Raw genomic sequence first — 23,192 nt, forward strand, 5'->3', positions numbered from 1 at the left:
AAGGGGAGGAAGAAAGGAGGGGGGAGGGGGGGAGGAAAAAAGGACAGAAGAAGAAAAGGAGAGAAAAGAGAAAGAGGAAAAAAGAAAAAAAGAAAAAGAGAAAAAAAAGAGGAGAAAAAGAGGAAAAAAATAAAAAAAAGAGGAAAAAAATAAAGAAAAAAAAACAGAAAAAGAGGAGAAAAAAGAAGAAAAAAAAGAAAAATGCCCCAGAATGAGGCCTTTGCTCTGTTCCTTTGCTCTTTTCAGGAGAGAGGGAAAACAGCTTAAGGGCCTTAAAGAACACTTCGTTAAAGAACAAAAACTTGGACAAAATGGGATTTCAGCCCTAAATGGATCCCTGGCCCTTGGCTGGGAGAGGGTGGGCTGCAGAGCAGCCTGGGGCTGTTTGAGCATCAGGTGCTTTAATACCCCCAAAAGATCTGAGCACTGCGGGTCTCTGTTTCATACCCGGCTAATTTGGGATTGGCTCAGAATTCCTTGCATTGCCTAAATTTGGGGCTTTCAGGAAGAAATGATGGCCTCCCTGCCCCCACCCCACCCCACCCCACCCCACCCCTTACTGCTGGCTGCAGCACAAGAACGAGCAGGCACAGGCAGGAACCAGGAGGTTGGTATTTATTTAAAGTGTTTTTGTTTCCCCTCAGAACAAGAGCCGGACCTGCTCCCATTGCCCAGCACAGCCCCTTCCTGCAGAGCAGAGCCGGGACGGATGGACGGACGGACAGACGGACAACGGAGGGAGCGACGAGCAGAGCTGAGCGGTGGGTTTTGGCACTAATGAGGAAAAACTGCAATAATCCACGGGAAATCAGAGGAGTTGGAGTCCTTCTGGCTCTTGCCGCTCCTTCTAAAATGGATTGAGGTCAACGGGTGCCTTCGATAGTCCCAAATCCGCCATCAATGGGTGCGTGTGTCAGACACCATGGACAGAGCCCAAATCCACCCCCAGCTCGGCTCAGGACCCGGTGCTGCTCCATCCTCACCTTGGAGCCCGGCTGGCGTCACCAGTTCTTTTATTTTATTTTATTTTTTTTCTTTAAAAGAAGCCAATATACAGAATACAAAGCACAATATTTACAACCGTACGGTCAACAGGTTCCACACCGACCAGTAGTCTGTTTTGATGTGTATATAAAAAAAAACCTCTTACAGTGGCCTAAAGAGGGACTGACGAGAAGTGACACCGCATGGGAAGAGATTCATTCATTGACACCCTCCACTCCGACACCTTAAATAATAAATAATTGTGGGGTTTTTTTGGCAGAACTGAAGCTACGTACACTTGAGCAAGGGCTAAATTGCATTTCTTTTGGTGCAAGGAGGAGCGTTTGGTGATTGAGCTTTTCAATCATCTTCAGCTCTTTCTTAATAACAAATAGATCTTTGGGGTTTCCAACGAGAGCTATGGGAGGAGCGTCATTTCAGGCAGCGAACCCCACAGTGTTGGGTTTGTGGCCCAATGGGATGGGGAGCTCTACCATGGAAATGGTGCTGTCAGCTACATAGCCCTCAAAGAACCCCAGCGTGGTGGGTTTTTGAAGCATTACCTCCTCTCCAGAGAACCCAACCCAGAACTGGGTGATCTTGGAGGTCCCTTCCAACCCAACCATTCTGTGGTCCTATGGAATTAGATAGGAGGGAATCATCATTTCCAGAAGCATCAAGTACCCATTTCTGCCAACACAATTTGTTGCTTCTGCAAAAGAGAAGCTCGGAATGGCTCCCACGAACGCGGAAGGGTCTTAAGACACAGAACTATACACAAAAACAGACAACAAGAAATAATCAAGTGTTTCCTCACTACTCTGCCAAAGACTTAGTGTCAAGCCTCCAGCATCCCCCTCTCCACTAATGGGTGGGGAGGGGCTGAATTAAGAATTTGGCAGGCAGCATGTCTAGTTCACCCCTACCACCAGCATCATTAACACCAGGATACAGTGCAGCAATCTCTTGTTTAAAACTCAAACTGATAAAGTTGCCTTGTAATAAAAGCTTAAAATCGAGCACTTTGGGTGACGCATCGCTAAAACCTGCGTGCTCCCCCCGCAACCCAAGTCCTGGAGCAGTGCAAAAGAATCAAAACCTAAAAATCCTGAAGCAAAATGTGGAAAATCCTCATTGGGGTGTCATTACACCACGGAAGCACGGCATGGAAAAGCCTGGTCAACCCCTTCGGTCAACCAGAGCCCAACTGTGATTTAGCATTGACCACAGCATTATAATTGCTCTAAATATCACCTCTAAACTAAAGCACTCACAAACGTGCAACACAGCTGGAGACTTCCCCGTACTGCAGTTCCAGCACAAACATTCTCCCAGCTTTTCTCAGAGCCAAAGGAAACACGAGCAAAGAGCTGCTCCACGTAAGGCTGTGCATGCCCAGCCGTCGCCGTTCTTGGACCATGACCTCAGCTTGTGTTTTTGCTGGCAGCAATGGTGATGGAAAAACACCTCGTCTTGGGTAGAAAGAGCTTTAGATCTGCAGCCAGGCACTGTTTAGATCTACTCTGTTTCATTAATTCCCATTTACACTGGCGTAGACCAACACAACACATCTTCCAAGCAGGTATGACACAAAGCCAAGGTTGGGGCAGTACTAATGGGCTGAGAGCAGCAATAATTCTGCAGGTTGAGGCTGTCAGCCTGCTTGTCTTCCCTATCTCTGAGGAAGCGATGGGGAGCGCATCACAGCCGTACCCATCCCATTGTTCCACATCATCACTTGAAAACAGTCAGAGATTTCGGAGTCCCATCAAAGCAGAAGACACTTCACAGGGGAACAGTTGCATTTGCCAACAGAACTCTGTTTGCACTTTAAAAACCTCTAATAAAAATAGAATATATACTGTGTGGGGTTTTTTTTCATATAAATAATTACATATTTAGCTTAGTTGAATTTCATTACACCCCCCACCCCCCCCCCATACTTTTTATTTTAATACATTTGTCTTTACGTTGTCTGAACTAATACAGTAATCACTACATCTTTGAAAAAGTGTTTGTATCACATTAGTCTTTGGACATTTCTGAACGACATGCATCCACAAAAGCAACCGCCATTGTTTACTGAAAACAGTAATTTTTTTTTGTACAAACCCATTTTAGGAATTGGATATATTATTACACCGCCAACAAGCAAAAAAATTTGCTTCCTTGAAACCCCCTTTTAAAAAATGAGAAACAATGAGGAGGATTTTCTGATTATCAGTCTAAAAAAGTGTCAATATGACACCGCATTATGAGTAGTAAACAAAAATAAAGTATTTACAAGCTTTACAAAGGAAAGGGAAAAAAAAAGAAAGAGGTCATCAAAATCATTTTCCAGCATTTTCACCATTATTTTTTTTTTTTCTGGCAAGCTTTTGATCTGGTTGCTACAGAATGGTTCAACACAAACAGAACAGGGCCACCGTCGCATCGCTTGACGCTAAGCCAACCAAAGACCTCCTAGGGAAACTATCAAGGACCAACCTCGGTCACATCCAAAAGGTTGACCCACTGAGACCTACATGAAAATAAAACCCCAATCCCAAGTATGAAAACACCCTTTTTTTTTTTTTTCTTCCTAAAAAATGGATTACACGTGGTTATAAGAAAGACACCAACAAGCATGGTAACTTACCATCACGCACATCACCATCGTTCACGTTATTTCTATACTGTCTACTACAGACCCACATCCCTTACACTTACCAAAAAATACAACCCTATGACAGATGCTCCTCATAATTATGGCTACGAGATAAGCTGTGGGTTACAGCTCAATTTCTGCTTCCTCACTTGGCTCCCACTGTCAAACTGAGGATATTCTTTCCCACCTCACCATGCCAGCTACTAGTTTCAAGACCAACTCAGCCTTTTTCTCACTACGTCACTGAGTTTTAAAAAATGATAATTAAAAAAACCAAAACACAAACAGCAGCTAAGCCGGACGGTCATTTAAATTGCTCAGTTTCTCCAGTACCAAAGAACATCTCATAACTTGAGGACAGCCACACGACAGCCTCCGACGAGGCTGACTCACTGTGCAAGGAGATTGCTTAATGCCTCCACCAAAGTCACTAAAGCATTACAGACATTCAGCTTTGGCAGACGGTTTCTCAGCCTCGTGAGAAACGACATATTTAGCAGCTGAAGTTCACACAGGCTCAAAAACCCTAACAGTACTTTATTGAAAGCATGCAGTCACAAAAATATCCCATCTGGTATTTCTTGCCCCCTCCCACCCGCCCCACGCTCGCAGCCCTAGTGAACATGACACTTACCACTTTGGCCACCAAAGAAATAATAGGAATGAGCACTTTGGAATAAGGTTTCTTCCTCACCTACGTGATGAAGAAGCCCCTAACACACACCACAAGAACCAAGAAGCTGCTAAGTCTACGAATAACAGCGCTGAGTATTTTAACCAGTGAGGGAACCACAACCTTGGATCTCTTCTCTTGGACGGAGGCCATGGATGCTCACACTGTGAATCCAGATGGATCACCCCCAGTAGTTCTCCTCTCCCTGAACAACCAGGAGAATCCCTCTGAGGTCCTGCCCCCCTCTGCACAGCTGCACGAGATGGAGAGGTATTTTCAGCCCATCTGCTGAAACACTCGTGCTCTTTTTGCAAGAAAGCAATATTGATCTCTACTGGCTGTATGCTTACGATGCAGCCCTGCTGATTTCAGATCAATACAGAAGAGAGGCTTGGAAACAATACTCAGGAAGCTAAAAGATGTCCACCCTACCTTTATATAACACTGAGAGGGTGCTTAAATCTGGAATTTCCCTGCCCAGTCCTAGCACTGCTCAGATGAAACAGCTGCTAAGTTTTCAGGCAGGTACAAAATACATTTGGTATTTACTCCTCGAGTCTTGCAACTGCTAGTTAACTACAGAGCTACCTTTAGGCAGTATTAACTACACTTGCAATCTTGCTCTAAAATACAAACAAAAAAACATTATTGGCTTAGGTTTATACCCTGTTTTTACCTGGCTGAGGTGCTACGACTCCCACTAATAACCACAAACAGCTCGATGATGCCAGAGGTTCAGACTTCTGACACCGCTTAAAAACACACAGATTGCCAAAGCCTTCTCACAGAGAAAGCACACAGCTGTTCCTGCCTAACTTTAGGGCAGCAGCAGTTTGGGATTGACTTTACTGTGCCCTAAGAAGGATTACAGTGCTGTCCGTTGTTCAGCTTTGCTGAAGAACAGTGGTCTGGAGCTCTCCCAGTGTCATCTCAAGCCCAAGTCCATAGCACAACATGTCAGTTCATCCTGATGCTTCAACTATCCCGCATCACGAAAGCAGCATAAAGAGGAGTTATCTCCCTGTCAGCAAAGTAAAATCTGCAAATTGTATGGTTTAAAAAAATATCCTGAAGAAAAATAAAACACAAAACAACTCCGGAACTGAAGGTCTCACTCCTCCCTTAATCCAACCACTGGAAACAAAGGCATTGAAACAAGACTTTCCTCCTCAAAAGAAGCTCTACAGATAACTAACGTGTGCAAAGTGTTTTGAGCTTTCCTTCCCCCAAGAGATAACTGTAGCCCAGCAGGGACCAAACATTCCGTATAAATAAGGCGCGCTTATTTTTTGTTGCATAGTAGTTTATCAGTGACAGTCCCACCCCAACAAACCCTCCCTCACCCACTGCTTTGCCACCGAGCTGAGACCTGCTGCTTCTGAGTCTGGAGCTTGGCAGAGAGCTTGTCTGAATCTCAAAGGCTCCTTCACCCACAAAGAGGGAATGAAGAAACTCCTCTCAGTCTCGAAACCCTGTATTATTTTTAAATGTTTACAGATCAATTTGCAGGCATTCTATTTTTTTTTGTGCCAGGCATTGGTAATTACACCACAATTGTCTCGGGTTCCTTACTCAGTTTGCCAGCGTTCCTTTTGCCAATCAGTGCAGCAGTTCAATAAAACCAGAAGCTTATTGAAACATCCAGAGCCTTTGCAGCACCATCCTCTGCTGCGACCAGATTTTTCAATAGATACATATATAATTTGCTTTTTTTTTTTTTTTTTTTAATATAAAAACACCTGCTAGTAATATTCCACTGGAGCTCAAAGTGGCTCAGCTTGGGGCAAAGGCACAATTAAAACACCATGTTTTCTTACAGGACTCTGCATTTGTGAATTGTATAACAATAGAAATTTACAGCACCAATCCTTGGGTGGGGTGGGGATGCGTGTAGGAATGAGTCCTTAGAAGCCCGATGCAGGGGCTTACAAGTCTTATTTTTATTCTTTTCACCCCCCATCAGTGTGTTGTTTTCCAATCTTTGCCTGTGTCTTCCCTTTCACTGGAATGCTCCGACCACGTATCAGCTGACCATGGGCTCCACATCCGCGTCTCTGTCCAACTCGTCCTGAATTTCATCTGTGTTTCCTGAGTCACTGCTGGCTACAGAGCTGGGAGATGGAGAATTTCTGCAGAAAATTCAGAGAAAGGTTTAGACAGAGCATTAAACACCACGGACAGGCAAGAAAACGTGGGACTTGTGAAGGGAATCATCACTTTCACTCTTCCAACAATTAAGAATACCTTTCATGACCAACAAACTTCAGTTTTGCAGTAAGTAAAAGGTGGGATGGTAAGGAGGAGGATTCTAATGTCTTACTACCTGTCAGCTGAACCTTTGATAAGCCTACGACAGGTTTCCATTTGTACATCCAGGCCCCTTTTCATGCTGCACATCTCCATGTACTCGTGAAGGTGGCGGTTCATGTCACTCTTGGCTGTGGCCAATTCCAGCTGGAAGAGAAGAGAAAACCCTCAGCTCAAGGTGAGTTGCTAGCAGCTCCTCCCAGCCTCTCTCAGCTTTACACACTGCTGGGGATACATAAATCCTTTATGCCAGTGTTGCATGCTGAGAGTGCATTCATCTCCTTATGAGGTGTATTTTAATCACAGCTCAACACTGTTTTTAGAACAGCTCTTATATTCTGCTCTTCTGCTTGGCGCTTTGTTTGTCGACGTACAGCAATGAATGAAAGCACATTCAGGGCTAAGGTGGTGAGAAGCTACAGATGATGTGCCTGGCGACCTCTGAGGTGGTTTCCTGTAAAACATTTCCCATTCTGATGGTGGGTGTGCAAGACAAACAGCGGAAAAAAACCCAGTGCACATTGATTCTTTGCTCTGAAGGTTCTCACTGCACTCATTACAGACTTGTGCTTGGTCAGTGGTGGTGATGAAAACAGTATTTAGGAAAAAACATCCGAAAGTATGTCAAAGGAAAACACCTTTGCATTCTTGATAGAGATGCACATTCTGCCTTGCCAGTATGTGCATGTGTACGTGTGACCAGGACACTGCACATGCTTTTGTCCATTAGCAATTATTTATATGATCATGAATCACTTCCTTACCTCTATCTGCCCTATTGTTTCTTGGTATTCCTTGTCTCTTGTTTTGAAGAAAGACTCTGTTTCGTGGATCAAGTTTCCCAGGTTTTCTTCCTGATGGGAAATCGGGACACAAAGAATTAGAAAGAAACCAACAGAGCAGCAGACTGCAGCTTTTTCCCATAGAACCTCGCTGGGAAATGCAAGTTCTTACGTCCTCTCATGCAAAGGAACCTCAGATCAAGACTCCAGCAACGAACAGATACCTGATGATGCCAAAGAATGAAACCCGCTGCATTTGCTGAACCTTTCCCAGTCTGATCATGCAGAAACAGGTGGCAATTGCTTTCCAGACATGAAACTCCATTCTTTCCCTTGTGTTGAGCACACCACTACTTACAGCACGGCTCTGGAGTTCTTATTTTCTGATTCCATACCGTTTCTCCCAAGACCATTCAGTTTCCATCATATACATAGCCTACAAGCATTGCTTCCTATTAAAATGCGTTCCTTAAACGCTAGGTAAAGCAATCAATTTAACACAGCTGCATTGATGAGCATTAATTTTGCCACCATCCTTCGGCCACATCCGCAGCAGCTTTATCAGGATCCTACATGGGATCAACGTCAGGCTAACCAGCCTATAGTTACAAGAATCACTCCACTTATCCTTTTATATGCAGAAGCGCTTCGAGGAGGAAGGTCTTCAAAGAAGGTGGTGAGGGCACTGTGTAAGAACTTGAAAGGAATAAAGCCAGTGGAAGGAAGATTCAGGCATGTAAAGCACTGTGTTAAAGACCAGGCACAGACGGAGCAGTCTTTATTCTGAATCTCCATCTACAAGACGGATCTACCCTTTCCTTGTATAATTTTCATTTAGAAGGATTTAAGCTTCTTAAAACCTTTAGAGTTTTTGCACCGAAGGTCTGAGTTCGGCAATATTCCTCTGATAGCTGTGCTTATACGTGCACACATGGGTATATGCAAATAAATCTGTCACTAATTCCAGTACATGGCTGCACGTTATCACTCTGCCACTCTTCCTGCTCAAAAGACGACGTACAGTTAAGTATGCTGCTTTCTGCAGTCCCAGCACTTTGAAATAATCTCTGCAGTTTCAGGCTATGCCAGATGATACACAAATGGCAAGATGTAAATTAACACACCCCTGGCAGTGTCAACACAAGACAATATTCGGGAGACTGCTGCCTCAGCAGCTCTGTACTATGGCAATGATGGGAGAAGGCAGGATTATTGCCTACCTACTGCTGTCATGATGCTCGGTAATGCAATAATAGCATCACGTTTAAGACTGCCTGCACAGAGCCAGACCTTGCCATTTCAATCTCTCTTTAGGCCTGTTTAAAAAGGCTCAGGAGTCACTGAATGAGGCAGCGTGCAGCCATTAGCTTACTTTGCATGGGATCTTAAGGATTAAGAGCAAGCTCTTTATTATCCACCAGCACGGGAGATTCCTATTGACTGGGAAGACAGAAGCACAAGATTCGTGGGCTCAGAAGATCCCTTGGGCCTCACGCAGCCCTTTGTGTCAGCCCTGTATGTGCCTTAGCATCACACATGGCCCACACCAAGTTTACTTTTCTCCCTGCTGGACTGAGGGTGCAGCATCTCACACACTACATGTGCTGTTTTGACAACGGGAGGGTGAATGACAGCCTACAGAGAAAGTGAGATGCTGCATGGAAGATAAAGGGCTTTAGCTAACTCGCTGGTCAGGGTGACAGATGGTGCAATGCTCCTACAACAGCTAGAGCCTTGGATCTTTTGACACTTGCTTGATATTTCTATCTCCTTCAGTTTGAAGGAAAGGAAGAAATGAAGGTTGGTAAACAAACTGAAAAGCAACCACGGAGAGAAAGCACTAAGAGGATTTTAAAATCAAAGCAAGTCTGCATGGCAAACTAGATCACCAGTCAAATATCCAAAGGCTCAGATGGCTGAGAGAGCAGCTGAGGGATACCAGTTTTGAAGAGAGGAGTTTAAGAAGATAACTGAAATACTCACCTCTCCTTGGAGGTCAATTGAAGGATTGCAGTTTGTGAAGTCCTCCCAAAGAAGCAAGGTCTCCTCGTTCTCCTCCCACGTTAAGCTATCACAGTCGTCATCAAAATCAAATGTCTCACGACTGTTAAGGTAATGGAAAAGCATGAGTGAAAAGAACTCCAGCCCCACTCCTTCAGCCCTTCAGTCAATGTTGAAGGAAAAAAGGAAATAAAAAAGGGCTTACAAGAACTGAACAAAGGAAACAAAGCAGTTGAAAATCCTGAAAGATTTTAAAAACAGGCTTTGCCACTGTCTGCAAGTCCCTCACTCCTGGGCTCTTTGCCACTCCAAAGCAGAATAAAAGATCCTTGTTAGCATTCCCAGCCCAAGCACACAGTCCTGGTTCTGTCCTCCAGATGGTGCTGCTTGTTAGTTTCCCCTGTTTGCAAAACCACAAGAATGTTTGAAACTGTTCTTTCTATACATGGGAAAACGAACTCAACCACAGTTTGGGGAATTTTACAGGAAACAGCCACTAGCAGATTCCCTGCTCATTCCATGCTGAAGTTTAGCCAACATTTTCCCCTGCAGCACTTACAAACATTCATTTAAAAAATAAGTAAGAGAAAACTGAGCTCCAGAATGATGCACAAGTGAACATAAGTACTTACTATTGAACCGGACAACCAAAGATACTACGAAAGCCACTTAAGACTGAGAAAAAACAGTGGCAGAGTGGCCTTTAACCTCGCTGTTTGGTCAAGCCCCTTTAATATGGCCAGTTGTGCAATAAAGGAAAAAGTTTCAGAAGGCAGCCAGGTCCCTCTTGGTTTGAACAGCAGGCAGTGAAACACAAGTAGCTGCTTCTTGTCTTTGTTAAGGAGGCCTGGCAAAAACCTGAAGCTGCTCACAGCAGCAGTTTGCTCATTCCTGGCTGATGCATTTTTGTTTCTTTAGCTCACTTCCTCTTAAGCAGATAACATCTCAATCCGGAAGCTGAGTCCCCCACTACCTTCAGGAGGCTGAGAAGCCTGGCACGAGAGATGGCATTTATCTCTACTCAGTACAACTTCACAAAATAGCAAACATTTTGGACGTACACCATTCTATTTTTTGCAACTGAATTCCTTCAGCTCAGTTTCTTCTTGCTGCAGGAGCTATCAGAATGCAGACTCCCAGTTCTGACTGCTGCCTGTTACAGATTAATGTTGTCCAACATCGACCACGTTTTGACTTTTTAGTGCTAGCCACTTATGCATTAAGGTCATCACTACAGACACAATGAAAATTGCATAAGGTTTCTGTTAATAAGATCAGCAACTTGTAAAATACACCTCCTACCTGACAAAGCCCCCAAACCAAGAACTCACTTAGACATGTATCACCTTCAATAGGCCAATAACACAGCACCAAGAGTTATAGCATGAAGGATGACCTGCACTGCTCGGGCACATCGTGCCCTCCTACATATGAAACTGAGGAGGGAAAGAAGGGGGCATGGCCTGAAAACAGAACTTCTGGTAACAGCTGACAACAGAAGAGGAGCCAGTGCTCCTTAGAGAAAGACTTGTGTACTCCTACGTATTAAACACGGATGTGTGGGAAAGCACTGGGAATTCTTTCCTCTTCCAGCACAGTCATTGCAGAAGTTGGCAGAAGACACAAATACTGAAATGCTACTGAAATCAGACCGATGGTGCTGGCTGGGGCTCCCTTGGCCAAAAGAAAACAGCAGAGGCCCTTAACTCTCGCTGGCCTGTGGACACCAGGGGTAAACCTTTAGGCTAAATAAATCAACTCTTCCTGCCCAAGAGAAGAGATCGTTTGACACTCTTGGAACCTATACAATTGTCATCCTCTGCTACCACTGACCTGGACACATCCACCACTGCCAGGTACCTACAGCTGACCTGAAAATCATGGGAAACACCAGAGAAGTCTGAATCACACCTGAACTGAGCTTTCAGTGACAACGATGCCATATTCCATCCGGCCCAAAAAGCAGCAAGGTTCCTCATAAAGCTCTAACACACAGGGACAACATAGACTTGAATTCTGTACCATGAAAAACCTCCTGAACACCTGTGGCAATAACTCAGTATTTGAGTTCTGAGATTAAATCTGCATTTTGGTCTTCCCCACGTTACCCAGGATACTCACAGCTGATTGAACATACGCTTCATTTCATCTGTGATGTTCAAAGAACAGCTGACCTCGTCATCAGAGAACCTGCTGTTGTCTGCATCCTGTTCTGAGAGGTCATCATCAGAGGCAAGTTTTCGTTCTTTCTTCTTGGAAGCCACCTTAATTGGAGAGAAGAGGAGTAACTAGAAGGCTCGTTTGAGATGCTGTGTCAAATAAAGGAGAGGCATTACGTTGGGGTGGTTATAACCACATCAGCTCCCAGGCAGTTCAGGGAGCACGTATTCAAGATTTGCATCCATTAGTGAGTGGGGAACAAAGAGCACAAGAAAGCAGTTCAAAAATGGCAAAGAGCAAAGCAAGCTGCAGGCTGCCAGCGCTCTACAGATGTTGGTCTGTTCACTGACAACAGCCTATGGCCTACCAGAGAACATGCAGAGGTTAGAATGATACAGGGGAAAAGCAAAAGCTTGCAGGAGTGCCCAGGCAGCAGGCTTGAGAGCAATGACAGAACTCTCCCTTTCCTGCCACCACCACAGGCTGTTGCTCCCAGTGTTGAACAACTGTGAAGAGTAGACAAGAAACCTTTCAGAGATTCTGTAAGTCAGGTTTGTTCCCTCCCCGTAAGCAAAGGCAGACTGTTTAGTCTTCAGACTGACAGGAGGAGGAGGATTGATACAGGTACCCCATGGCAATTCCCGGACAGCCTCAAAAGAAAGGAAGTTTGCAGATGTGTAGAGAATTCAAGGGACACTCTATGCCACAAAAGGGACACTCTATGCCACAAAAGGGCACAGAGCATCGTTGTAGAAGATGCAGTACCACTGACTCACACACAGCCTGCTCCCAGCCTACTGCAGTTTTCCCTCTAATTGGCACGTGAGCCATCCTTTGTTGGTGTTGCTCTCCATACTGATCATTTTAACCACTGCATGCTTGACCAAAAGTGTGCTTTGCAGTCACCTTGGAGCAGAAAGACAGAGCAATTCTGCTCAGAGACAAGAAGGAACCACGAGCACAACGCAGTGGCTCAATATGCTACAAAAATTGCCTCCAAAAAGGAGATCAGAATCTTTCTGGAAACAAAGGGAAAAAAGAAAAAACAACCAAAAATAGAAAAACAAACCACCAAGGCAACTTCATCACAGCCAAAATACACAACCAGTGGAGACCACAAGGGTATTTACAGTGTTTTCACATGGCATCACGACACAGGGAAAAGCACTGGACTTATTCAGGGATCGGACAGGACACATTTAGACCGAAGTGAAACTGAGTTAATCACAATTGAAAGAGCAGGTATGACACAAGACCAACTGCAATGGGAGTTACAGGTTTGCTCAACACAGAGCTATAACTGCTTGCTTTTGTAGCAAATCATACGACTTCTCCTACTAGCACAAGGAGCCATACGAGCTCAAGGAAAGCAATTAGAGCTGCTGGTCTCACAAAGCAATCATAACTCACCACCATAGAAGTGTTATTTCTGGCTGTGGAGCTCGAGCCAGAAATAAGAACATTCAGATGACAGCTCTACAAGCTTAAAGCCTCTCACTTGTGGGGAGGAAGCCATTTATACAAACCTAGGCCCTGGAATGCTTTTTTTTAATGCATTCATTACCAAATGGGATCAGACTAACATCATGTCTTAAAGTTCATCTCGAGTGAAAACTCTCTCAATCTTTTTTCTCTTGGTGCTACATCAGAAGACAGCCGCACTCCAGCACCGAGAAAGAAGAAAATAGTTCTATACAGAGAAATACCACCAAATGGAAGCGACCTGGACCACGCTTCTCCAAACTGCTCCCTCTTGACCCATCACTGCTCGTCCTGCCCTACAGAAAATTCACAGCCTAATCACCTGGAATATCTTGGAAACGTCTTCAGAGTTGCGCTGCTGCGCTACATCACACAGCTTGGCTGTGATATCGATTCGCCGACAGATGTCCATGTCCACCTTCATGGCCTTTTCTTGAATCTTTGTGTCCAGGTCTGTCATGGGCTGCAGGAAGGACAGCAGTGATTATCTTCTATTATTATACAGTTCAGGAAAGCGGAGATACCCCGTAGTATCTCTCTAACCCCAGGGCATACCATCCTTAAGCAATATTACGTCCTGTTCTCCTGGGAAGACAAGTCTAAGCAGACTACACAGCTAACAGAATTAACATTGGTGTCCAATTCCAAGAACATGTCAGCTCAGTTATTTGCCACGGAACAACCGACGCCCAACCCAACACAGCTTCTGAATTTACAAGGGATGCTCCTATTCAGAGAGTACTGCTGGATCCACAAAGTAACACTGTTCTTTTTACAGACATCCAGCCTAGGTGAGACGTTCTCTGTTGGAAAGCACCTCAGTGGTTGGGAAATCATCCCCCTGACCAGAAAAATGGAAAGACTCTTTGCAGAGCACTCTTAAATTTGCTTTCCAACAAGAGGACTTGGTTTTGTTTTCTTTGTTTTAAAACATTAAGCAGGTTTCTTTAGGAGTTGGACCCTGTGATCTTAATGGGTCCCTTCCAGCTTGGGTTATTCTATGATTCTGATTCTTCTCCAGCCTCTGTCAAGCACCTCTGGACAACTTGGGGAGGTTTTTATTTTCCAAACACACTGAAAAAAAAAGGAGGCTATGAACAATGACACTCTTTAAACACAATCTTATCAACTGAACAGGTAGCAGTGATTCTTATCGACAGGAAGGCAAAGAGGCACGTGCCAACATTTTGTGTTTCTCTGCTCTACGTATTTACATGGGGGGATGCAAACAAGCATTCTTGCTGCTTTCCTTGGGCTCTCTTCCACCTTGAAAAGCTCAAAGCACACCTTCTCTCGAGTCCAGCAGGATATTTGCATTTACCACCACCCTTTTTGTACACAATGAACAACACTTTCCCCTCTGTGAACCAGTTCTAAGTGATGCAGCCCTAACAAGATTCACACTGCCTCCAACCAAGCATGCCTATTCTTCATTAAACACCAGAAGAAGAGACAGCTAATTGCCAAATTTCGCATGAATAGATCCAGTGGCCCTGAGAGAATACATTTGACACCGGGGAGCAGGTTCTGCAAGCTCATATAAAGACCGGACGAAGCGGTTCTAAACAAAATTACTGAATAAATAAGCATAATAGAACATCTTCATTAGACAACTGGCATCAGCACGCTGCTTCAGTCTTACGGAGAAAGCCACCTTAGTGTGCACTCAGCTTTTCTTGCAGATATCTGTACAATTATACGATCGGTATGGCTAAAATGCAAGATAGCTGCATGGTGAGTGAATCCTTTTCCCTAACCTGGGAGTTCTCCATCACGTTCCCCACGGCTGCAGATTGGAATGCCAGCATCGCCAGCAGTGGGATCAGGGGAGGAAGGGAAGAGTCCAGTTTATGGGCTAAGCAGCAAGTTAATGCATCTCTACACAGACCAGACAGGAAGCAGGGGGAAGGGTGATCTGTCTGATGCATTAGATCATAAAGGCAGTCATAATACTAACTACAAAGCAGCACTCACTAAGACCATAACTTTTTCATGAATGAAGCCATTTGCACAACACACACATTTCACAGAGGCAGTGGGAGTTGGCCACTCTGCTCTCCAGTGTACTTACATCACTCATCAGACCCTTAAACACCACAAGTTCTGCTTTCAATCTCTCAATCTTTTCATTTAACTCCTCCTGGAGAGCTTCCGCTTCCTGAGCCTCCTGCAAGAGAAAGCACACAAAGAATTGAGAGGCCACAGGGCAACACACTTCCTCACTTAACCTGAGCAGGGCTGATAAGGCACATCACCACCCCCACACTGCACTCAGCTTCCAAGCATTCACCCTGCTCTCCAGCACACAGCAAGGCAGTCAGCTGCTGGGACTACAAGAGGGGCTTTAATTAAAAGACAACACTCAGCACACGCTATCTGCACTGAGTGACATGGTTGGTGGGCATGGTGGGGATGGGCTGATGGATGGACTTGGTGATCTTAGTGTTTTTTTCCAACCTTGATGATTCTGTGGTTCTATGGCACGGGTTAGTGAGCGTGGGTTGATGGATGGACTCGGTGATGCTAAAGGTCTCTTTCAACCTGAATGATTCTGGGGTTCTATTCCAAGCTTACCTCTCGCAAGGTTTCTACCATAGACTCCAGGCTCATTCTTCTTGTCAGTTCCTCTTCCCATCTGAAAGGCAAGACGTGCAGATGGAGCGTTAGCTGTGGGAAAGAATGCACTTTTTTCCATATCACAAGTTTTCTGCTCGCTGTAGGATGATGACAGCTATTTCAAACGTCAAGCAGATGGTCCCCCTCGTTTACACACCCTCAAACCAGGGATCTAAATCTATAAAAGCATAGAAGTGAAATCAGCTCTCGCTGGGATCAGCACCCTTCCTACAGTTCTGTGCAACATTTGGTTCCAGATAAGGTGGGAAACGTTCAGAGTAACAGAAGGCTTTTGAAGTTAAATGACCCGAATCAGCACTCTCACCATTCACCTGTTCAGTCCAATCAACTCACTCGCATGCTCTCTACATCAAAACCTGCAAGAACCTACACGCCTCTGCCACATCCCTGCAGTCTCAAGTAGAGCACCCAGATGAGTGTCTCTGAATGCAGGGCATACACAGAACGGTGAGGGTACAAGAAAAGGAATTCTGTCATTACAAACTGCGTAATTAAACCTTGCACTACGAGCATCGTTATTGGATTACGTATAGAACCATCCAGCAGTTCCTCCTTTCAAGCACAGAAGTGTTTCAAAGGGCACTGTCAACTCCTGTCATTTGCTGACCTGAAAGCACAGTTCTCAGAAACGTGATGATGCTCATTCATACACATGAATACAGTTTGAGTTCAGGAAAAGAAGCACAGTGAGTAAGCAGTAGAAAGAGTGGTGATGCGTTGGCTGCCCTGGGAGTTGGTGGTCCCCATCCCTGGAGGTGTTCAATGTAGATGGAGATGTGGCACTGAGGGATGTGGTTGATGGCCACGGTGGGTTGGGTTGGTGATATGAGTGGTCTTTTCCAACCTTCATGACTTGATGGTAGTGCCACAGGAGACCTGCCCAGTCCATCACAACAGAAAGAATTCCGCATTCACTTTCAATAATCCAACAAATATTGGAAACCACATGACTGAAACGCTCCCGTGAGCATCACCTCTGAGTGCCATCGTGGTAATTTCTGCTGCCACTTCCATTTATTTTTTTTTTGTAGGGACCAAAACTTCATCAAATAGCACTGAAGGGCAAATTTAATCCCATCTGAACTGGAAGGTGAGGGGGACCTCCTGCAGAGGAGGATGCACGGGGCTACTGCAGCTTGCACAACCAGAGGCACCTGAATGGGTTACAGCTCACTGCAGCAGCACCACGATGACATGCTGGCTGCTCCTGCTCCCTCCTGCCATTGTGCTGCAGCAACAGCCAGCAAAACAGCATGTGCACTCTCCCCTTACAACCCACGGCTGATTTACGCAGGGAGGTTTGTGGTGCATCTTTTTTACCAGCAAGGATTTACTGCCAAGCAGGGTAAAATATTTAGGCTGAAATTTGCATTTGTCATCAAATATTTTAGCTCGTATTTCCATATCCTGTTTCCTTTCTGACTGCTGATTGCATGTGCGCTCCTATAAAAATAGTAAATAGTTTTCCAGATTTAATATTAAAGTCAAGAAGGTGAAATTAAAGCAGGCAGTCATACTGCAATCTGTGATAGGCTCCTTCAGATACAGCAGTGCTGCTGGGCTTAAATCACTCCTCCTGGTCCTCTATGGATGCAAGTCAATGCTGGCACTGCATGCTGCTCCTCTGGGTTTTAATTGTTCCACCAGGAATAGAGGCTGCATTCAGGTTATCCTGCTGTATTACCTGCATTCCTACAGAGCACGATGCGTTCTGCAGAGAGGGATGTATTTTCGGGAGATGGAGCTGCATATTTTGAGTGGCTGTGCCAAAAAGCAAGCAAAAAGGATTAGCATTCCTCCCCAGCAGTTCAGCTACGCTGGGAAGCTGCCAAAATTACGCATCTCAACGTCTGCTCAGCCCAACCTCCCTCATCCTGCAAAAATTCCAGTCGTTCCATTTCTTCCCTTTATGCCACTTAAAGTGCATTTCACAGCGCAGTGACTTTACAGCCCTAATTCCTTTCCTTCAGACTCAGAGAAGAGGGAAAGGCTGTCTTCTCTTACACGCACAACACACCCCACTCTGGTTTCTGTTTCTCTTAATTAGAGGAGCGATCAGGTCATTGGTAGGGAAGAAGGGGAAGGAGAAGGCTGGGAAGCTGGAGGGTGACAAGGAGGCAGCTGATTCATTCTCCATTTAAACTTCCAAGCAAGTGAGACAATAGAAAGATTGCTCATTCATATGATCATGCTCTATTTGCTGTAACACACAGGACTTTACAAGGGACCTTGGCAGCTGCTATCACACGCTCCAACAAATGCAACAACAAGCCACTGAGAAGATGCTAAGTATGGCACTGGCATCATTAATAACCAACGTGCTCCAAGTTATTCTCCTAATATCACTTTATGTTAATCAGTATCTTCTTGATATTGATTTGACAGCAGAAGACGTGGTCACCGGGGTAGCGCAGAGCAATGCAGGGGTACGGCTGTACCTTATGATCTCAGTGGTCTTTTCCAACCTCGATGGTTCTATGGCCTTCCCCAAGGCTCAACCCCAGCAGGTTGCACTGCCCACTGTATCAGAAATATGTATTTCAAGCCTGGTCATGCTTTTTTTCCACTCTTCCCACCCACTGAGGGTGCTTCAGTCACGGCCACCACCCCTGAGAAAGGGTCAGTGTGCATTGGAGCAGATCCGGACCGATTCCCTTTTACCAGATGTGACAAATTACATTCCAGCAGTGTGCAGTCACTGCAGCTCCAGGCCCCAAACTACTTCTGCAGCCCTGTGATTAAGAGTCAGTGTCTTGCGTAGCTTAGAGGAGAACAAAGGCTGTTTGCTGTCTTTAAAGGGAACAGCAGCGTTGCAGGGCTATTAGACAAACAATACTCACCAGCAGTCAGCTAGGATTAAAGTTGCTTAAAGCCTTATTCCTGTAAAGCTGAGTCACACCGCAAACTTGTGTGTTCCCTTTGAAATTGGAAGAGCAGCTACACCAACACTAACACTGGCAAGGGGGGTATCTCAACAACTCGATGGTATCCCCTAAAATCTTCTCCAAAGCATGCAAACCTTATGAGATGGTCCAATTCATGAGATGGACACAACAGGCTTCCAAACTTACTCCTGCATACCTACACCAGCCAACCTGAGCCTCATTCTCCTCCCTCAGCATCGTCAAAGTGAATGTCAGAAGGAGAGAAGTGCCCATCAGGTTCACAAAAGCTGTTCAGGAAAGAAAGTTTTAGAGACATCTGGCTTTGCAGAAATTGCTCGGTGAGTTTCGTTAATGAATGCAGTACAGTATTATTTAGACAACAGACAAGATGCTTGCAAAATAAGCTAGATATAAACATACGGCCTTAAATATGCTTTTGCCCAAGGCAGAAAGGCAAATAGGGCAGCTGATCATTAATGATGCCTGATGGCATCCACTGCACTCTTTCTTTCATTAAGAACACCCTTCCTCAAGGGAGCAAACCTTCCTCAGATAACATTTAACGATGGGATAGGTATGGGCTTGGAATCTTTCAGCCCTGCCTTCCCATCAGTTCGTAGGGAGACGAAGCAAAAGCAAAGAGCTCAAGTGCTGAAGTCTACAACAGGAAGAAGCAGCGTGTATTTGAACAATGGCTGAAAAATGCTCATGGACGTACATGACTGCAGTTGCTTTTCCTTGCACGCCAAGGCACCGCCGTACCATTTTTGGGCATGAGATGCACCCAGCCTTGCTCACCTGGAAGAAATGTATCACCTAAGCTGCGTTTTCTGCTGCACCACACCTGCAAGGAAGTGGAGAGAACACCCACCCCATGGCAGCGCCAAGCCATTCCAACGGAGGCACGCCGGGCTCGCCTTCCTTTGTGCCAGCACCGCTTGTTCTTTTGTGCTCTCAGCCCTTTGACGCCCATCCCTGCTTGATGGGAGCTCCAAATGGAAGGCGTGCTGCCTGCTCACCACCTCTGGCACGGGACTGAACGCTGTGCACCATGCACTGCCCAACCCATTTCATCACCCCGCGTTACTCATGGTTACGCAGTGGGGCTGCAGCAACATGCCCACTAATCCCCTCTCCACCACCGAGATCATAACTATCAACATTACACTTTAGTACTCCAGTCATTATAGGCTGATTTCACTTAACGGCCCCTCAGAAGTCAAAGTGTGGCACTCCCACACATGAGGATGCTAATCCTGCGTGTGGCTGGAGGCAGAATTTGGGCAGGGCACCCTGGCTGGGATGTACTGCAGTACGCCGGGCTAACAGAGACCACTTGGACTTTTTTGGGGGGGATCTGAGGCTTTTTGGAGAGATGCAAACAAAGCTTTACACTACTAAACAAACCCACGCAAAACCATTTTCTATTCTGTTGAGTCAGAAAGCCAACCAACCTTCTCCTTGCTTTGCACTGAGTGAGCTGCGAGGTCACATTAAGCAGTTGCTAACTGTGAGCAATTAGCTTGTTCACAAATGCTACCCCCTTGATTAAGAGAGCTTTTGCCACACAGGGATTCTCCTAGATCATCCCAAGCGCAGACCACTCTGCTCCCACGTGCCCTGCCTTCGTATTGAAGTAAATTAAATGTTTGTTGATGGGCTCCATGTAAAACGTATTAATTTAATGTGCACATCTGATTCCATTAAAGGCTGGCTCTAACACAGCAGCAGCAAGCAGCACTCCTGAATGAAGTCATCTGTTGTTTGCAACAGGCAGGGCAGCATCCGCTCGGCACGAGTCACAGCTCTCTCTGCTCAAAGTCTGCAGCATCAGATTTACCCAAAGATCAGAGCAATGAGGGTGTCCATGCAATGGAACCTGTCCACGGGTGTCCATGCCTTGAACCTGTAGCAATGGTTGAGGTTAGACAGGTAAATTGCACTGTTAAAGCTCAGGGGGTTCGTTACAAAGGAGAGGTTAATATTAAAGCCCTCTTCTAGGCTCCATTCCTTGTGAAGAGAATTAGTGGAAGAACTTAGTATACAGAAAAGCATGGTGTAATTATACCTCTTGATTATATTCAACTGGAACGATGATCGAGCCTGCTAATGGAACCACAATAAAAATCAGCGGCAAGTTCATTTGCTCATTAAGTTCATTAAGCCATGCATAATGTCACCAGAGCTCAATAACTTCAAGCAGCAGCAACAGCCATGCTGGCATTCCTTTAGAGAGCAAGTGGTGTTGCTTTTCTTACACTAGGAGAATCTACATATAATAGTACAAGATTCAGAGCCAAATTTAATGCATCTTAAGCGACACAGCTACAAGACACCTCCTGTATGACAACCTTGCAATTAAGTTCTCACTCTAAAGTATCTTTTGATACCCAGATAGGGTATCAAAACCTTCCTTTTTGCACATGCACCTTGAGGGCCTTCCATTGACCACTGCAGGGTTGGACATGGCCTTTCCCAACCATTAATGGCTCTGTAACCTAAGCCTGCATGCCACTGACCTGCTATTCTGCAGCTGTGAGTGATTACAGATAGATTAATATATTAACCACACCTCCTACCAGCCACGGCAGTACACCCTCCTGAAATGGACCTGGTTAGGCAAGGCAATTCCATTTCATGTTTCCTGCAAGCTCACAACATCCCTCCATTTCTACACGGCTCACATCAGGCATGTGGAAATCCAAACTGCTCGGCAGGAACGGAGCTCTAAGGAGCAAAACCACAGAAGGCCTCTGCCTATCTGGTATTTCTCTATGAAGCGTCCATACTCTGCAATCGGAATCTCATTAATTAGAGGCACATTTACCTCTGGAGCTCTCCACACCAGCTCCTCAAACCCAACCATTTCCTGCAGAAAGAGATTTCTGGTCAGTCATCACCGGCCGCAGCCGATAAGATAGCAGCAAGCCTCATGATGTAATGCACAGTATGTTAACTGCTACGCAGAGTTAACCAAACACTGCTTTCCAGAGCCTCCTCCTATATTTGCCAGGGCAGCAAAGAGCCTATCTGAAGGCAGGAAGGATCAGATGGAGCTGGATGTGCTGAGCTCAGAGTGCTGGGCATGGCAGCCTGCAGCCAAGGCTTCCAGCAGGATTAACGCTTGCTCTTTCCCACTCAGCACCAGCAGCTTAAATTCATTTTTCACTCCTGTCAGAACCTTCCTGACGGTGTTTACAACCCCTCAACAAATATACTTCTCTTAAGCATGAACAAACAATTCTGCAGCGTGTCTCCGTGCCATTTTTGCCAATGGTATAGCAGACCCTGGGGAAGGGGAGGAGGATTTGTTCAGTAATGTGAGAACACGGGGCTGCCTGCCTTCCATTTTCCAATGAGTGGTAGCTGAAGCAAACCCAGTTCAGTTTCTCACAGAAGAGCCTTGTGGAAAAGAAAAAAAGAAGCAGTTTAGGAAAATGCAAGGCCTAGGGGGGGGTTATTTCACAGGGGGGGTGGGCAGGGAGTTGAGCATTTACTCTGCACAAAAAGCAAGAGCACAAGGTGAGGACAAAACCACATCAGTATCTTACCAAGATGAGGCAGAGATGGAAGGAGATGGAAAGGGGAAAACATGCTGGGCAGAAGAGGAACCACTCCAAAGCCTCCATCGCAGTCAGTGCTGGTTGATGGAGCCCATGCAGAGCACAGCAGCAATGAGCTGCTCCTATGCACGAGCACAACGAGCCCTTATCTCCTTTGCCACCCAGGTACAGAGGAGACAACTGCGAGCGCAGCTTATGGAACAGCCACAGCAAAGAACATTATATTCCTGGGAAACTGTTGTCATAACTGCAGATAAAGTAATTACTCTGACTCATTTTGAAACAGGTAATCTCAAAAGCACAGGATTACATGACTGGATAGCGCTGCGAGCTACGAGTTAATTATCAAATGCTCAATTCCCATGTAAGGAAATCTCCAACAAACACAAGCACTACAAACGCCGTGCATTAAAGACAGCTGATGGTGTATAGACATTTATTTTGCAGCTACAGCATTCTGATAGGCAGTGTGTCAGACATGCAGGTGCTGGGTCCTAATGCTTTGCAAACTGCTCTGAGGTTTGGCCAAGGAAATGTGTTATTCCTGCCTGTATTCCCAAATATTTCCAAAACAGAGCGAGAGATGCTGTAAAAGTCACGTGAAACACAAAGAGCAGAAGAGAGACTATGAGCCTAAAGTGGTGCCACGTGCTAAATTCCATTGTTTGGGTCTCAGGTAGACACGTATAAGCATCTCTGAGCAAATCAGAGAATGGCCTGGGTTGAAAAGGACCACAAGGATCATCTGGTTTCAACCCCCTGCTATGTGTAGGCTCACCAACCTGCAGACCAGGCTGCCCAGAGCCACATCCAGCCTGGCCTTGAATGCCTCCAGGGATGGGGCATCCACAGCCTCCGTGGGCAAATGAGAAGCATTAGTTAGCCATCTTGAAATAGTGTCCTCCAACAGCAGGGCAGGCACAGTCGCCCATGCAAAGCTGCAAAAAATCACATTGCAGTTATTGCACAGCCTGCTCTGCACCTCAGATTCTTTCAGAGAGAGCCTGGTGCGAGCGTTAACGTGAGGAACTCATAGAGCTGCATTGGGAAGGCTGGGGAAAAACAAGCTCA

The 23,192-nt window shown here is 45.5% G+C and overlaps 1 protein-coding gene across 2 annotated transcripts in view; it reads right to left on the minus strand.

Annotated features, from left to right (window-relative positions):
* Positions 1–598: 598 nt before the first annotated feature.
* The window catches only part of IFFO2 (intermediate filament family orphan 2), a 32,617-nt gene continuing 10,023 nt past the window's right edge, over positions 599–23,192 (minus strand). The window contains exons 2-9 of one of the 2 annotated variants that reach the window (XM_003642530.5): positions 15,611–15,671; positions 15,108–15,203; positions 13,359–13,499; positions 11,516–11,658; positions 9,377–9,497; positions 7,376–7,465; positions 6,628–6,758; positions 599–6,433 (exon numbers count right to left, since the gene is read on the minus strand). In XM_003642530.5, coding sequence (XP_003642578.1) covers positions 6,328–6,433; positions 6,628–6,758; positions 7,376–7,465; positions 9,377–9,497; positions 11,516–11,658; positions 13,359–13,499; positions 15,108–15,203; positions 15,611–15,671 — 889 coding nt within the window. In that variant the 3' untranslated portion in view covers positions 599–6,327. The remainder of the gene's footprint in view (positions 6,434–6,627; positions 6,759–7,375; positions 7,466–9,376; positions 9,498–11,515; positions 11,659–13,358; positions 13,500–15,107; positions 15,204–15,610; positions 15,672–23,192) is intronic. The other variant, XM_040651370.2, reaches the window with a different exon arrangement.

The sequence above is a fragment of the Gallus gallus genome, chromosome 21, assembly GCF_016699485.2.
Source record: "Gallus gallus isolate bGalGal1 chromosome 21, bGalGal1.mat.broiler.GRCg7b, whole genome shotgun sequence".
In the NCBI taxonomy this organism is placed as follows: Eukaryota; Metazoa; Chordata; class Aves; order Galliformes; family Phasianidae; genus Gallus; species Gallus gallus.